The 17,087-nt window shown below is 40.4% G+C and overlaps 1 protein-coding gene and 1 long non-coding RNA gene across 8 annotated transcripts in view; one reads left to right on the top strand and one right to left on the bottom strand.

The window, feature by feature from the left end:
* The window catches only part of LOC106540594 (von Willebrand factor A domain-containing protein 5A-like), a 72,469-nt gene that overhangs the window by 19,523 nt on the left and 35,859 nt on the right, over positions 1 to 17,087 (top strand). The window contains exons 14-21 of one of the 7 annotated variants that reach the window (XM_087713743.1): positions 610 to 815; positions 4,546 to 4,650; positions 5,712 to 5,747; positions 6,313 to 6,417; positions 6,646 to 6,732; positions 7,788 to 7,945; positions 9,196 to 9,319; positions 10,752 to 12,915. In XM_087713743.1, the coding sequence (XP_087569869.1) occupies positions 610 to 815; positions 4,546 to 4,650; positions 5,712 to 5,747; positions 6,313 to 6,417; positions 6,646 to 6,732; positions 7,788 to 7,945; positions 9,196 to 9,319; positions 10,752 to 10,831 (901 nt within the window). In that variant the 3' untranslated portion in view covers positions 10,832 to 12,915. Of the gene's footprint in view, positions 1 to 609; positions 816 to 4,545; positions 4,651 to 5,711; positions 5,748 to 6,312; positions 6,418 to 6,615; positions 6,733 to 7,787; positions 7,946 to 9,195; positions 9,320 to 10,751; positions 12,916 to 17,087 lie in introns of those variants that run through there. The other 6 variants (XM_087713742.1, XM_087713748.1, XM_087713745.1 and 3 more) reach the window with 6 other exon arrangements.
* LOC148046228 (uncharacterized) overlaps positions 1 to 17,087 on the bottom strand; it is a 33,116-nt gene that overhangs the window by 1,900 nt on the left and 14,129 nt on the right. The window lies entirely within an intron of this gene.

The following is a 17,087-nucleotide window of genomic DNA, read 5'->3' as shown; positions in this document are numbered from 1 at the left end:
TTATGAACCAAAGATGAAGCTGTTTTGTTGATTCAGAGAGAGGTGCTTTTCACCTAGCAGAGTCATTTCCTCTAGGACATAGCATGTCTTTTGTATGTTAAGCCAAATGAATGTAGGAAGCCACCACCTTAATCAGCTTTATTGCTTAGATGTGTGTTTGTATGTGTGTCATCTCTTGCCCTCTGGATTCATATCCCTTAGCCAAGAGATTTGGCTGGATTCATAGTAGTTCTGGCAGTTTTCAGAATAAAGACATAGTTAAGGAGATATTGGTTGACTAAAGCCCAACAGCTTAAGGCAATGCAAAACAAACCGTATGTGTTCTTACATGTTACTTCCAAGCTACAGAAATGCTCACCCAGGGGTACATTCAGGCTCTGCTTTTTTTCTTTTCAGAGAAGAGATAACAAGGATAAGTCTTTTTAGCCTAGATTTTTCAGCTTCTCGAGTTAAAATGCAAAACAAGTAGTTAAGTATTAACTTTTTCTTGTATTTGCTGTCAGCTGACCCTCTGGGCACAAAACCACAATATAGAAGGAACTGAGAATCAATTAAGACTTTGATGTAATGGCAGCCCTTTCTCTACCTATCCCTCCCCTTTCTGTGCAGGCTCCCTGTTCACCGTCTTGCTGCTCAGGCACTATTGAAGGAATTAGAAGAAGACAAGGAGAAGGTGGAAGAAAAGCGGGTTCTGGCACTAGAGACAAGCCTGAGCTCTGGGGTGGTGTGTTCCCAGACAGCTTACGTGGGTGTGAACACAGAGCTGGGCAAACCGATTCAAGGACCTCTCCTCCACCGAGAAATCCCGCTTTCATGTGAGTCAGGAGCCAAAGATGGCGGATAAGTCCCAGGCCTTGAGTGGCCATTGAAACAAATGGGGGTCAGATTTGCAGCTAAGTTTCTCCAGATAGTCTGAAGTCTTGCCAGGGGAAACTTAAGTTAAAAAGCCCCATTGCTCCCTGGGTTTTAGCTGCCAGCAGTTGGCAGAGCAAGTGGCAGGTATCCACTCTTATTGATTGCCAGGTATCATCCAAATATCTTATTCTTTCAATGACCTAGCTGGATTGCTGGTTTTCTACCGCCTTCCTGTTAGGCTGTTGGATTTTTTAATATCTGAATAGGAATTATTGATTGTAATATTATAGAAATGAATACAGTACAGGTGGTCAGCGACTCACAACCATTTCTTTATGACCATTTGAAGTTACAATAGCAATAAAAAGTGACATATGACTAATTTTCACACTTACAACTATTGCAGCATCCCCATGTTCATGCAATCAAACTTCAGGCGCTTGGCAACTGGCATATATTTATGACAGTTGGACTGAACCAGGATCATGTGATCACCATTTGTAACCTTCACAGCCAGCTTCAGATAAACAAAATCAATGGGGGAAGCCAGATTCACTTAATGACTGCATGATTCACTTAACTGTGACAAAAGATGTCATAAAATGGGCCAAAACTCAGTTAAAAACTGCATCCAGATTGTTGGGAGCAATATGCTGACTCTCTAGACCACTTAGAGAGGGCTGTGAAGCTCTGTGAAGCAGTGTAGAACTCTAAGTGCTATTGCTATTACCCCTAGACTTCTACATTAGACCAGGGATGTGACACTCAAGGCCTGTGGGCCAGATCCGGCCTATGGGGTGCTTAAATCCAGCCCATAGGGCCAGCCTGGTAATATCAAAGGACCGTCCCGTGGTGCCTCTGCCAACGAAAATGCTCGAAAACAGCATCCAGCAGCACTCTGATGGCTGAAAATGGGCTCCTCAGGAGGCCAGTTTTCAGTTTGTTCACAGCCCACAGAATGCTGCCGGAGACCATGGAGGGTGAAATTGAAGCGTGGGGGCAGCGCACGCCACCACCCCCTCCCATATACCCTATTTTGGCTGGTAGAGTGCCGCAAGAGGTGTCCATCCCATCTCTCCCCCCTGCTCCCTGTTCCCCCACCCCCCGCCAGCCCATGGAGGAGAACTACAATGCTGATCCAGCCCTCAAAGAAATCCAGTTTGATACCCCTGCAATAGACCATCTCATCTTTCCTTCCATCCTCCATTTCTAGGAATCTTTCTGACTTTCTTTTGTAAGAAGCTGCAAATATTTCTGGAAAGTTATCTCCATTTTGTGGGAGTGGACAAGGGCAGCTTTTTAATGACTTGAGGTTGCATTTCATGGTTAATGGCTTACAAGAATTGAACAATGGTGAATGATTAAGGTGACCAGACGTCCCGCTTTTGGCGGGACAGTCCCTCTTTTGAACAATTTATCCCACGTCTCGCGGCATTTTTAAAAAGTCCTGATCTTTCTTTCTTTCTTTCCCTTTCTGCGGTTCCGATCTTTTGCTTCGGATTAAAGCACCGTTTCTCATTCCTTGCAAAACTGGGGAAACGGTAGGGCTGCCTCCCTCCCCCCTTTCCTTGCAGCACCTTCGGTTGCAAAATGTTCCCCTGATTTGGTTTATATGTTCGCAGCAATGCAATCCAACAAATAGGAAAGTTTCAATAAGATATTCTGACTTTATTTGGTCTCTGCTGCCCCACCCCGACCCCGTTAGCCCTTGGGTTTTGTCCCCTCCCAAGGAGAGAGTGGGAAGGAGAGGAAGGAAGGAGGGAGGGGAGAAGGAAAAGAAGAAGGGAGGGGGGAAGAAGATGGAAGGAGAAAAGATGGAAGGAAGGAGAAAGAATAGAAGGAAGAAGGAGGAAGGAGAAGGAGGAAGATGGAAGAAGAAAGGAATGAAGAAAAAAGGAAGGGAGGGAGAAAAGAAGGAAGGAGGTAGAAAGAGAAGGGGAAGAGAGGGAAAGAGCAGAAAGACAAAGAGGATGAAGTTGATAGGCAAGAGGAAGGAGGAAGGAAGGAAGGAAGGAAGAAAAAGGGAGGGAGAGAGGAAAGAAGAAAATATGGAACTAGAAAGGAAAGAGAGGGAGGAAAGGGGAAGACAGGGAAAGAGCAGAAAGACAGCGAAGCTGAAGGTAGATAGGCAGAAGGAAGGAAGAAGGCAGAAATAGGAAGGAGGGAAGGTGAAAGGATGGAAGGAACAGAAGCGAAGGGGAAGAGAGAGATGGAAAGAGCAGAAAGACAGAGAAGGTAGATAGGCAAAAGGAAGGAAGCTGAAAGAATGGAAGGAGGAAGGAAGAGAAAAGGAGGAAGGGAGTGAGTGAGGAAAGAAGAGAGGATGGAAGGAGAAAGGAAGGAAGAGAGGGAAAGAGCAGAAGACAGATAAGGTGAAGGTAGATAAGGAAGAGGAAGGATGGAAGGAGGAATGAAAAAGAAGGGAGGGAGGGAGGAAAGAAAATAATAGAAGAAGAAAGGAAGAGAAGGGGAAGAGCAGAAAAATAAAGAAGAAAGGGAGGAAGGAGGGAAGGTGAAAGGATGGAAGGAGGAAGGAAGGGATGGGGTAGAGAGATCTAAAGAGCAGAAAGACAGAAGGTAGATAGGCAAGAGGAAGGAAGGAAGGAGAAAGAATGGAAAGGGAGGAAGGCTAGAAGGAAGGAAGAGGGAAGGAAGGAAGGAAGGAAGGAAGGAAGGAAGGAAGGAAGGAAGGAAGGAAGGAAGGAAGGTGAAAGAAGGAAGGAAGGGGTACTTCCACTTGTAGGCCTGGGACTGAATGCAAGAGGAGTCTCTCCATAGGATCAGCTGCTCCTCTGATCATGGTCTATGAAAATGTTACTGCCTGCCTGATGCAAATTTAGACAGACGGTGCATTGGGCTGCCCCTCAAATCCCCCCCTTTACTCCTCCCCCTGTAGAATTCAGCCCCCTGAGTTTTGCCTTTGAGGGGCATCTAAATTAAGGTGACCAGACATCCCGCTTTTGAACAATTTGTCCCGCGTCCCGCAATGTTTTTAAAAAGTTTGGATTTTTTTAAAAAAATTAATCAAGAACCCCCCACCCCGGTCAATGGTGTCCCTCTTTACCAATGTTAAAATCTGGTCACCTTATGAATGATGCCACATAAAGCATGTAAAGACAGCTGAATTCCCCATTTTCCCAGGTTACAGAGAACTACAATCGGGGGTCATTCTAAGAAGTACATGTGTGTGTTTGTGCCTTTGTGTCATTGTTGACTATTGACTATTCAAGTCCTTATCGTTTTCTTCGCAAAGTTTCAAAAGTGATTTGCCATTGCCTCCTTCCCAGGGCTAAGAAAGTAATTGGCCCAAAGTCACCCAGCTGGCTTTAGGTGGGACTGGAACTCGTGTCCCCTGGTTTCTAGACATTCTAAGAAGTAAGATAGATAATCCAGGCTTCCAGTAGTTCTCAGGAAATTTTTCCATATTCCAGCCTCAAAGTTGCTGTGTAACTCACACTGCATTTGCTGGGATCTATGCTAGCATTTCTTAACCTTAGTAACTCTAAGGTACTGTACGTAGATTTCCACCTGACTACTTCAAGTCCACACATTTTAGAAATACTGATTTAGTCCATCTGCAGTTCATGGAGGAATAGGACACAAAGAGAAGGAAAAATTAATCTTGGCTTAATACAATTTCTATTGCAATTATGTTTTCCTGTGTTCTGTTTTACTCTGAAATGTCTGCAGTCATGCAGCCACCACGCAGTCATGCAGCCACCAGCTTATCCTGCTATGCAATGGCATCACAAACTACAAGATTTGGTCAACCTTCTCCCACTCCTTGCAGACTAGGTAATTCATGTTGGTCATTGTGGAAACCAAAGAAATACTGTTCTCATTAATTTCTTTTATATTCTATATGGATATCAAACATGGGATGCATTCATTCCTATCAATAAATGCAATAAATAAGTGTAGAATATTATTTGCCTGAGATTGTTTTGGGTTATGTTGTAACCTCTTATTTTAAGAGGCTGGCAGAATTGAGGTGGGAAACAACAGAGTCCAAAATTGGACCTTGAGGACAATGCCTAACATTTGTTCCTCTGAAAGTCTTATTTTGAAGTTGCAGATAACAAAATATAAAGTATCATGACATGGTGATAGGGATATGAAACAGGAAGTTTTATAGTTAGTAATTATAAGTTCTATAAATCTGCTATTCAGAGAATAGTTGATTATAAAGAGTAAGTTATACTTTAGTGTAGGTTTTTTTCAACCTTGGCAACTTTAAGATGTGTCAATTTCAACTCCAGCAACACCCTATCTGGGGAGTTCTGCAGTCCACATATCTTAAAGCTGCCAAAGTTGAAAAGCAATTCCTTACAATGGCCTTTTTATGACTTGTGGACTTCAACTCCCAGAATTCCTGAGCCAGCCATAGGAGTTGATGTCCGCAAGTCATAAAGGGACCATTGTTCCACACCTCTGCTTCAGAGCATATCTTCTTTCCTTCAGTAAAGTAATCTTGTAATCCTGAAAGAAAAATAATAGTTCATTGAACATTTTCTATTTCACCTTGCAGGCAGTTTCCTTTTTTTAACCACAATCAACAGGCATTCCTGCAAATTTCCTTTAAAGCGGAAAGGGCAAATATTGAGCAATAATCATATTAAATTGGAGGGAGGGTAGATGAGAACTGCAATAATTGATTAGTGATGCACTGGAAGAAGAGTTAAATAATGCATACAAGACACATAATGTATATTCTATTGGCATTTCTCAGCTAGCCTATTGAAATTCATTTTACATAGGGTGGAGATAGCTTGGAAAGTAGTGCTCACAAAAATGTGCCTGCTAGATTATTAAGCATTACATATCAGTTTAGCAAAATAACAAATCCTGTTTTGTAGCACGTCGATCACTTTTCCAAGTACGTACAAGCAATGGTAAGTACCTACGAAATCTGTTACAGCTTTTTTTTTCCTAGTCCCTTGATTTTTGCTATTATTTTAGTACTTCTGGAGTGACTTGCGTATTTCATCCTGCTTAATCAGAAAATCTAAGGAAAGGATGAATCTGTCGACCACAACACTGGTGTCAGGGGGTCAAAATAGTCAAAGTGGCAGTCACAGCCATGGAATCAAAGGCCCAACCCCTTTTTAAAATGCATCATGAAAAGGATGAAGCTTCAATCACATGTTTATAGTCACTATTTTTATTTATTTTACCCCCTTCCTTGTGGAGGTCCCAATGCAACATAAGATTTGGAGGAATGCAGATTGCCCATTGTTGTTTCAAATAAGTTTTGAAATCTTTAGACTAAGATCAGTTTGTAATATAATGTAATAATCCAGGTTGTCAATAATTCTTTGTGAGTTTAGTATTAGTATTCCAACTTCAGACTCCTTACCTGAATCACCCTATATCTGCTGAAATTTAGACCATCCAGACAGGGGTGGTTTTCACTTACCTTCCCTAAAACTAAAAGTTTTCCTCATACATATGTGCTAGTAGTTCTTGACTCATCTCTGCCTGAAAGCCGAAGAGCCTGTGTCAGAAGACGTTTCAGGGGTCATGAGGCCGGCACAACTAAACACCGAAGGCACACGGAACACGGTTAGCTTCCCACCAAAGGTGGTTCCTATTTTTCTACTTGCATTTTTACATGCTTTCAAATTGCTAGGTTGGCAGAAGCTGAGACAAGTAATGGGAGCTCGCTCCATTACACGCCGCTCAGGATTTGAACTGTCGACCTTTCCAATCAACAAGCTCAGCTTCTCCTGTTAGAGTGTTTATCTTATTTTTTCCTATAAGATGATTCTGAAGATTACTTACCTATGTTAGGAGAAAAACGTCCATGCAATGATGATGAAGAGGATTACTCTGATTTTCTACCAGCCCCCAAGATCATGCCACAGAAGTGCAAGCCAGGTAATTCCTGTCACTCAATGTACAAAGCAATTATTATATTGCAGCCACTTCTGATTCCAGAATTTTCAATCTTGTGAGAATAGAAAAACTGTAGGGGATACCTGCCATTTGTGATTCCCAACATCTCTTCTCTGAAGTTGCTCTGAAGGTCATTCAGTTAAAAATGATGACAAAAATGTTGTAAAATTGAACATGACTCACTTAACTACCACCTCGCTTAGTGACAGAAGCTCCATTCCTAATTGTGGTTGTAAGCCAAGAACTACTTGTAGTTAAAATTAAGAAATTGGGGGGGGGACAACAAAGAGGGGGTGAAACAGTTTGTTTGATGTACCAGATAATTGTGAAATCTAGAAATTGGCTCCTAAAAATCTTGTTTTTAAATCTCTTCAAAATTCCATGTTAGTAACCAAATATCAAATAGAAAGTATCTTATCCCAAGGTTCCAACTCAGATTAATAAACTAGAAATGTAATGTTTCAGTCACAGGCAGTCTAGATTAATATTTTTTTAAGTAAACATTTATGCTCATACCCAATGAAAGTTCTTCCGTTTATCAGATAAATTTGTTTATACATTGCTTCACTTGACTAAGTTATTGTGGTAAAGTTAAATGGATTTAGAAAGATATATTATGGATAAATGGAGTCCTTCGGGATTGGGCGGCATATAAATGTGTCTAATAAATAAATAAATTAATAAAATGTAGCTCTTAACAGTAGTGGGTTCCTAACTGATTTACTACCAGTTTGCTCATGCTCATGCGTGCACAAAACTTCTGTGCATGCAGAGTCTCTCGCCACTGCCACTACCAGTTTGACTGAGCAACAACCCACCTCTGGTTCTTATATCTAAAAAAGACACTCCAAAGCTTGTGTCAAAAGTATATTTACCTCCAAAACTGTGGGTTTTTGCCTCTATATTTTTAGCTAGAATTGCTCAGTTCAGTTTAAATGCCATGTTCGGTATGAAGAAATCAGCCAAGAGGAAATGGAAGGTAAATATTGTATAAATCTTGATGGATTCTCAATGTGCTTTGATATTGATATTGACAGCTCAAGATCCAGGACTTTGCAGACCTCAGGAGGAAGAATCTCCCCTATTGAAGTTGGTATCCCTGCAAAATGCAGATGGCTCCTGGCCTCATGGGTCTGCTCTAGCCACTATACTAGGCCTGAATGAGGCTGAGATCTCAGGCAAAGCACCAGCCCATGTAAGTCTGTAGAGATCTTATGGCATTTACTGCAGGTGGGATTCATTTGTTTTCAAGAATGCTTTTTATGATTAGAAAAGGCTATATTGTTTGAAGGAATGGAATATAAGATTAGGGTTACGTTATGCGTTCTAGATCCCTCCAGATGCACTGTGATTGAAAAGATCTGGAAGACATTAAATGACAAAATCTGAACTAAGCTGACTGTTACTAAAAACATCATGGCATTGATAGAGTGTAAAATAGCATTCTTGTGAAGATGGGAGGTGTCAAAATAGGTGGGACGGCAAGCTAATGCATGCTTGCTCTCCATTTAATCACTGATTTTGCCATAATGGGGACTGGAAGGGCAGAAACATCTTATGCAGTCTCTTCCCCTAAAGCCTGTAGCATCTTAACTTCACGTTTTCACACATAATATAGAGCAGGGGTGTCAAATATAAGCCTGGAGGCCAGATCTGGCCTGCAGGATGCTTAGATCCAGCCCATGGGGCCATCTTGGAAACAGCAAAGGCCCAGCCTCCTGCAGCCCTATTCCAGTGAAAACAGAGCCCAGGAGGCTGCAGGAGGCCATTGCTGCCGAAAAGAGAGCATGGGGGACCCCGGGCTCCATTTTTTCTGGCAGAGGACTATCAAAAGAAACAAAAAATGAAGAAAGGGAAAGGAAAGAAAAAGAAAGATGGTAAAAGACCAAGGAAGGAAAAATAAGGAAAGAGGGGAAGGAAGAAGAAAGGAAGAGAAGGAAGGAAGGTTATGAGAGTGAAGGATGGTCTCAGGGAAGTCCTGCCTTAGCACTTGGCCACCACAGGTGCCCCCAACACGAGTTATGTCGAGCTGGCCATGCCCACCATGGCCACACCCATCCCTGGCTCTCTGAGGTCAAACCCAACCCACATTGTCCCACATTGAAATTGAGTTTGACATTCCTGAAATAGAGCATTCAGATGATCAAGCAAAGATTTCTCCATGGTAGGACATAGAATGTAACTGCCAAAAAAACAGTGCTGGAGAGGAGGCAGCCTTGACCATCATACAATGCAAAATAGGGAATTTAACTATTATCAATGAATAATATGGTATCCATTGCCTTCTTCAACACACTCTTCTGTATTCTGCACAACAGCCTTCACTTGCAATAGCATTTAGCTATTAAATAGTTACTAAACATCATTTGGCCAAACATTATGCATACCTGCTTAGGAATAATATGTTAGGCTCATTCTGTGTCTTTTTCCCACCATTGTTTTCAGGTGACCCCAGATATATGGGCAACAGTGCTGGCTGTTCTCTGGCTTCATTTGAAAGCTGCAGAGCAGAAAGATGAGTGGGAGCTGCTAGAAGGAAAAGCTGTTCATTGGCTCAAAGTGAATGCAGGTGAGATACCATGGACAGGTAAGAGAGGAGCCAATTCGGAGATAAGAAACAGTGGCTTGTGGCACCACTTGGCCTACTTTGGGCAACCATGAAGAAAACTAAGCAATATAAGACCTGGTTTCTATTTGAATGAGAAGCAGCTAGGTTTGCTAATCATACTGGAAGTCAAAAAAGTACCCCAAGAGAAGAGAATGTCAGGACAGTTCTAAACTATTGCCAAGAAAAATATATGGATATGTCCACAGAGTCTTATGGGGATGACACTTTGGTGAATATATTCCAATGGTAGAGTCCATTAATTTTATTTATTCCTGTGTATTTACTTTATCTTTACAAGTCCATATCTTTTTTTCCTAAGAGAATAGTATGTAGTTAATGAAGTTTCTTTCTGCCTGATTAAATAGCTTACTGGGTTTTTTTTTAGTTTTTTATATTGATTAAGCTTTGGGCCCTGTCCCAATTTCAGTCGCTAGGATTTAGTGGTTCTAATGCTAGAATAGGACCACGACATCCAGACTCAGGTCCATCTTCAGTTCTGAAAGCTCACAAGATGGTTTAGAACTATTGCTTATGCTCATCTTAATCTAATTTTATAGGATAATTGTTGTGGAGGTCAGGTAATCAAGGGTATATGATATAAACTACTTTGCGTTCCATTGATAAACTTAATATATAAATCTGTGTTATCTTGAATAGCTGCTTGCTGTCTTCTGGATTAAAGAGCTCAGACAAAGAACCACCTTTATTCATTCATCAAATCTTCATCTGCTTTCTTATTGAACATCTCCTAATTGAGACTATTAGATCTGATTTGAAAAAAAAATCCAGAAAACATCCATGACTGGAAAATGTCTAATGTTGCAAAAGTGCTTTTTCAAAAGGCAACTTTTTTGTTTTTCCTTGAAGACATTTTGCTTCTCATCCAAGAACTGAAGAAGCTTCTTAAATGAGAAGGAAAACAACTTCAAGAAAAAACAAAGGAAGTGCAGTTGTCATCTGAAAAAGTATCTCTGGGACATGGATGCAAAGCGAAACTGAAGATGCTATAGTGCGCTTGTGAAATTTTGCAGCCCAGATTTGATAGCACTAAATGTACATAGTTCCCTGTTGACTGTTTCTTGGTTTCTCGGTGTATGGACTACTTCGTTTCTCTTAAGGCTATATCATATATTAAATCCCCTTCTACTTTGGGTTTAATATATATTTTGGTATTGGCCATATGAGTAACAGTAAGGAGCATTTCTTTCTACGTAGACCATATTGTAGCAAGAACAATGGACTATTACGACCTTTCTTGGTCAGTCCCCACCACTGTAGCCATTGCTTTCTGGGAATTAAAGTCAACATAATATGGGGTGCATATAGATTTACTTCACAGCACATTAATTATACTGGATTTTGACACTTGTTTTTTTATTTTTTTTATTTTCAGGAACTCAGCTGGCTGAGTGTGTCAAAGTTGGCAATGCAGTCCTGGGAAGCAGTGTGAGCCTTCAGATTTGGGGGCTTTGAGTTCATGGAGTTATTCTTTTTTATTTTATATTGTTTATATATATATATCCCTGCATGAGTAGTGTGATAACTGAGTATCATACATTTCAGTACAAACAAGCATAGAATTATAACTCATAGTTATTACATTTCATTTTCATTATTTCATATTATTTGCCCATATCTTTTACTATCACCCTTCAGTTCTAAACCTTCCTCTTACTCTTTCATATATCTTAATATATTGATATACATATACTATATTTCCCCTTTTATTTCTATCCCTATTTTAATTTTTTCCCTTCCTATCACTATTATTTTCAAAGACATGGTAATGACATTTCTGTTTCCCATATTCCATCTGTTTGGTAATCATATTTCCATTATTTTACTCTTCATGTCTGTTTAATATAAACAGATCCATCCTTTCAATATCTCAATATAAACCTGGTAAACCAATAACAATCTGTTATGTATTCAGCTCCGTGCCAGAGGAGGGAGCTGCCCTGGATGCTGATTGGCTAAGCCATCTGATAGTGGGGTATTTAAGGAGCTGTCAGATGGGGAAACCTCTGTTCTGGTCATTCATAGTTAAAGCAGTTGCAGTTAGCTAGTGATATTAACAAAGTGTTTGAATTAAAGCTGTTTTGCCTCATTTGTCCATACCCACCTCCAATGTTCACAATATTGAACACAATCATTTAAAGCATTTAAAATATATGTATTTCATTTTTTTTCTAATATCATCATTCAAACTTTAATTTTCAATTAAAACTATCATCTATTCATGTTCTTTCCAATCCTCTAGTCCATATAATTCTACTAATAATACACATGTTTATATGAAAGTATATTCATTCATTTATCTAATCACCTTTTGCTTAATTCTAATATTTCACTACAAATCATTTACTTATATAATTCTATATTATTAAAAATACTTTTTAATTAAAATACACATTATTAAAATACTTTCATAAAATATTTTTTTACTTTCCCTTTCTTTTTCCTTTATCCAACATCTCTTGCCTATCCAAATTTTTACTCATTGTTTTTTTGGGGGGGAAGGGGGGCGGGGGGTTTCTCCCAAATTCTTCTTTTAGGTTTTTTAAAGCCTTTTATTTAATCTGCCTTTAAATCTATATTTTGACTAAACATTCTAGCTTTCTCTCCCCTCTCTACCTTTGCCCACTGTTTAGTTTTAAAGCTTTTTTTCTGACCTCTGTCTCTTTTCCCCAGCTATCTTGCTGCTTCTCCCATTCCCTTTTCAAATCTTTTAAAGTGTTTTCTTCCTGTTTTATTTCCCTAGTCCCTATTAATTTTAATAATGGAGTTATCCTAAACTTCAAATGGAAATGTCCAATTCTGCTATTGCTAGAATGTGATCTTCTGATCCCACTCTCAGCGCAACATTAGCTATCTTTTAAAACAAAAAAACCCCAAACCCCCTTTGGGCACCGCAGGAAAAAAACTTCCACAGATCAGCAGGCTGGAAATGGTTTTGCATTCTACATAATACCACCCATGCACTGATGAAGCGTCACTTGCTTGCACAACCCAGTTCCCAACAGGCAGTTGACCGATGCCTTGGAATTGGTTTCAGCTGGCTTGTTTGCAAACTTACTAAGTTCTAATGTATCTAAATCTGTTTAATCAGTACATTATCAGACAAGCACCCTGTTTATAAATACAGGTTTAATTGTGAAATAGATACAAATATATATCAAGTCATTTGGCTTGAAAAATCATTTCATAAAAAGCATGGAAATGAAGGCCGTTTTCCTCACCTGCAAATTAATATGCAATTTAAATTCTGTGATCTGAACAGTGCTTTGGAACATGAATTCTTATACATTGGTCTCTTTGAGGCATGAAATTTCAGGAGGATTCATTTTGAGTAAAGAAAAAAAGAGGCAGGCAAAGAGGGGCATGAGCTTCTTTACATCACAACAGTCACAAGAGAACTGCAAGTTTCCATAGTTGGCCCTTTATATGTATTTGACTTGCTCAGGTCAACCTAAGAGGTATAGTCTGATGGTAATTAATGTATTTTCTTTCCCTCAAGGGAAATATGTATAAATAAATGCTATGCCAATTAACAGCTGCAGCCATGAGTCTAATCTTTTAATAACCTACATTATGGATAAGGTATGTAGGCTGTATTCCTCTGAACTGCTTAATTATGAAGTTAATAGATTTTTTAATGATTAGCCATCAAATCTAGAAGGGATGTTTCAGCTTCTGGTTTAGGGAAACACAAGTTCTGATATCATTACATATAATGCTGTGTATTAAACACTGAAGCAAACCAAAGTAGATGGATCTTAGGTATTTTTACACACTTTCATAGAATAATTTCCAATCAAGAAGCTATGGGCCCAGGATAAAGTACCAAGATTTTGAAGAGGCAAATTAAAAAAAAACTGCAGACCTCCCAAAAAGGGCCATTTAAAATGGGCCTGTTTTTTGTCAAAAAAAAAGTGGGGGCATAAATAGCCTTTAGGAGGCTTATAGAGTGCTCCTATAAGCCTCCTACAGAGGAGGGGCAAAACTGAGCAAAATTTGGTCCGTTATTTACTCATTACTGCCCTCGCCAGCCCCCAGGAGCACTCTAAAAGCTTCCTAGAGGCGATGCAACAATGGTGGGTTTCAAAAAAAATTCGAACCTACTCTGTGGGTGTGGCCTCCTTGCCGGCCATGGGACCTGGTGGGAGTGGCTTGCTGGCCATGTGTTTTCTCTCTCTCTCTCCTTCCTTTTGTCTCTCTGTCCCTTTTTCCTTTTTTTCTTTCATCTCTCACTTTTTCTTTTTTTTCTTTTTTTATTTCTTTCTTCCTTTCTCTTTCTCTCTCTGTGTGAGTCTGTCTGTCTGTCTGTGTGGGGGGGGTGGGGTTCAAAAATTTTTGGAACCTCTTCTGTAGGTGTGGCCTGCTTTCCGGGTCCACTGGTGGAACCTCTTCTAACCGGTTCGATAGATTTGACGAACCGGTTCTACTGAACTGGTGTGAACTGGTAGGAACTGGAAGAGAAACTTCTCTGGTCTGGCTGCACCCGAACTGGTGGAGCGCCCATGCAATTGGAGCAACCACGGACCTCTCCTGCACTGGCTGTCTCCCTGGCGATGGGCCAGCGGTTGCAGGCGCTCTACCAGCTTGGGTGCAGCTGGACCGGAGAAGTTTCTCTCCTCAGAAATGTCTTCTCAATGGAGCTGTGGCAGTCTGCCTGTCCCATTCAGGTGCTTCGACCCCTGGGAGAGAGGGGGCCGGGGGGGGCATAAAGGGAGCCGTCTCTCCTCTGTGAATGGGGGCAGCGGAGTTCGGCTTCTCTGCCATTTAAAGGCTGCAAAAGGTCACCAGATACACTTATAGTGCAGGGGCACAGCAGCCCCCCCCCCATCCTGCCCCACGCTTAGTTGCAACTTACTTCCTCGGAATTGGTAGGCAGCAATAGAGAGCCAAACAGGAAAAAAGGTAAGTGGGTTTAGATAGGGTTCTTAGAGGTGGGCGGGGGGATGGGTGAGGTAGTCAATCAGTGAGCAGTGGGCAGGGATAGGATAATGCGGACATGAGGGAGGAACGAGCAATGGAGCAACTTCCAGACAGACGGGGACAAGAGAGAGAGAATGACAGAGCCGGGGCAGGCGTTCCAGAACTTACTTCCGGGTCCACCATTGGAACTTCCTCTCACCGGTTCGGTAGATTTGACCAAAAGGTTCTACCAGTGCGAACCGGTAGGAACCCACCTCTGTCTCACAGGGACATACAGTTTTCTTGGTAAAAATATTTAAATGGCAACTGTCGTCTTACTTTTTTTTTCAACTTCCCAATTCTTGAAAGGGTTCCATCCAAATAACAAGCTGGTCCTATTCCACTTAGGTCGACATCCTAATATAGTAGAGAATTTGTAACCAGATGGTGGAAGAATGAAAGGATTAGAATGAATCAACAAAATGAAAGAGTTGTGATTGGTTAGTTCATGTGAGGGAGTAGTGTCAACTGCCAGGAAACTCAGGAGCTCCAGACAGTTCAAATGAATATAAAGGTATACAAGAATCGGAATTACTAGTGGCGAAGGGAAATTAGCAGAAGATAAAGAGTAGAAGGAATTCAAGGTGGGCTAAACTTAGATCTCGTGGGCATGAAAGGAACTCATGACTGATGATACATTAGACCCCTCCCTCAGGCTTAGCCTGATCATCTCCGACAGGTAACAAAAGCTCTGGATACTTGTTAAGGTGAGGAAAGATATCCCATATATATAGATAAGAAAAATGATTACTAGAAAGACATATGAGAATAGCAGTAGATTAATGACCACATATAATAATAAAATATGTTAAATATCTACTTGAATGCTGGATGTTTTTAAGAAGAAATTTGACAACCATTTGCCTGAAATAGTATAGGGCAGTTTTGGCGAACCTTTTCAGCACCATGTGGTGAAACGGGAGAGTACAGGAGGGCACCGGAAACCGGAAGAGCAGTTCCCCAGGGCGCATGCATGCACCGGTCACCTGACCTTCCAGTTTCTAGAAGACCAACTGGCCAGCATGCCTGCATGCACTGGAAACTCAGCTTCCCAGTGTGCACATATACACCGGGAAACTCTTCTTCTGGTTTCTGACGCTTCCACAAATGTGAAGAGCAGCTAGCCAGCGTTTCTATGTGGAAGACCAACGGCTGTTATGCCCAGAGAGATGGCTCTATATGCCACTTCCAGCATGCTTGTCATCACGGGTATAGAGTATCCTGCCTAAGCAGAGGGTTGGACTAGAAAACCTCCAAGGTCTCTTTCAACTCTGGTATTCTATTCTATAATACTCTGAATATATTATCATTTATCTATAATTAGTAGCAAAACCTTTCCTTATAGGTAGATAAGAAAAATAGGGGTTCCCCAGGTAATTTCATGATAAAAAAATATCTGCGCCCTCCAGAAATCTTTTACAAAACAGTAAACAAATTAATATCTCCTCCAGGTATCTTTTAATTCCTTGCCATTCCATTGATTGGGAATGCGGCAAATATATTTAAAGGATTCCAAATTATCTACTGATGTTTAAAAACATTTTGTGTTTGCTTAGCCAGGTGTCATATATTTTATCCCTTAAATGTTGTTGACAACTGCCATATATTTACAAAGTTGGATGAGTCATAACTAAAAGTAATTACATTGAAATTAATTATATCTAACACTAGATAGAAAGAAAGCTGTAGAAAGAATGGGCAGATGGGTGTTGATCAAGCAACAAGAGATAGATGGAGGCAGCAACCAAATTTTGCTAATTACAACTCCAATTGTCATGGCCAATTATAAGGGATGCTGGAATTTCTGCTGGAATTTCTACTGGAATTCAGCAATATTCATAGCTTTCATGCTACGCATAATTTACAAAAATGTAAACAATGGAATTAAATGAAAAGTAACATTTAAACAAGAGAGAAAATGTACATTGTGTGTGCGTGCGGGCGTGTGTGTTTGTGTGTCCTACCTAGCTCTCAGATATGTTTATTAATAAGCACAAGAGGCCCATAAAGTACACAGATTCCATGCACATACTGTCCAGATGATCAGTCTCTTTATATTGCAGAGGGTCTATTCTCATCCACATACAAAGGGTGTGACCACATGGAAGTCTACAGGCCCTACACTACACTGCATTTGCAAGTGTGTGCATTTTTAATCTCCTTCTTTGTACATGTAGTCACAGTCTTCTGTTTCTTGACTTTCTTTGGACTACATTGAAGCATAATATGCATTTGCTCATCTTGAAAATGAGTAAGTTTCATAGATGATTGAGAAAAGAAGGCTCAAATATGTACGGATTTCCTACTAAACTAAAGAATAGTTATAAACTGCTATGCTCTTTCTAAATTCCCTGGCCAAAACCTAAAACCCATGGCAAGAAATATTTTTAAAGGTATAAATAGGTGTGTTTATGTGTGTGTGTGTCTGTGTCTGTGTCTGTGTATGTAAAGGCTTATTTGTAAGTCTGGAAATTATTCCTTATGATACATATCATATATTACATGCTATGAATATATTACATGTAACTCTGGAACATCTCGAGCAATTTCAACCAAACTTGGTACACAGATGACTTACTCTCTGGAAGCAAATACTGTGGAGGTAAGACACCCCTAACATCCCTAGGTGTGTGTGTTCTGTTAAGATACAGCCTGTTGGGCCTTAAAATAGCTTCTATTGTATTGCTGTAAAATGGCTTCTACTGTCCAGTGCAGTGCAGTGGAGTTGCCATGGTAACGATTTCACAGTATT

This window comes from Thamnophis sirtalis, unplaced genomic scaffold, assembly GCF_051295495.1.
Source record: "Thamnophis sirtalis isolate CommonGarterSnake01/CBP01778 unplaced genomic scaffold, rThaSir2_p1.2 scaffold_4, whole genome shotgun sequence".
Lineage (NCBI taxonomy): Eukaryota > Metazoa > Chordata > Lepidosauria > Squamata > Natricidae > Thamnophis > Thamnophis sirtalis.
The sequence above is the reverse complement of the archived record's forward strand: the minus strand, read 5'-3'. Positions and strand labels throughout refer to the sequence as shown.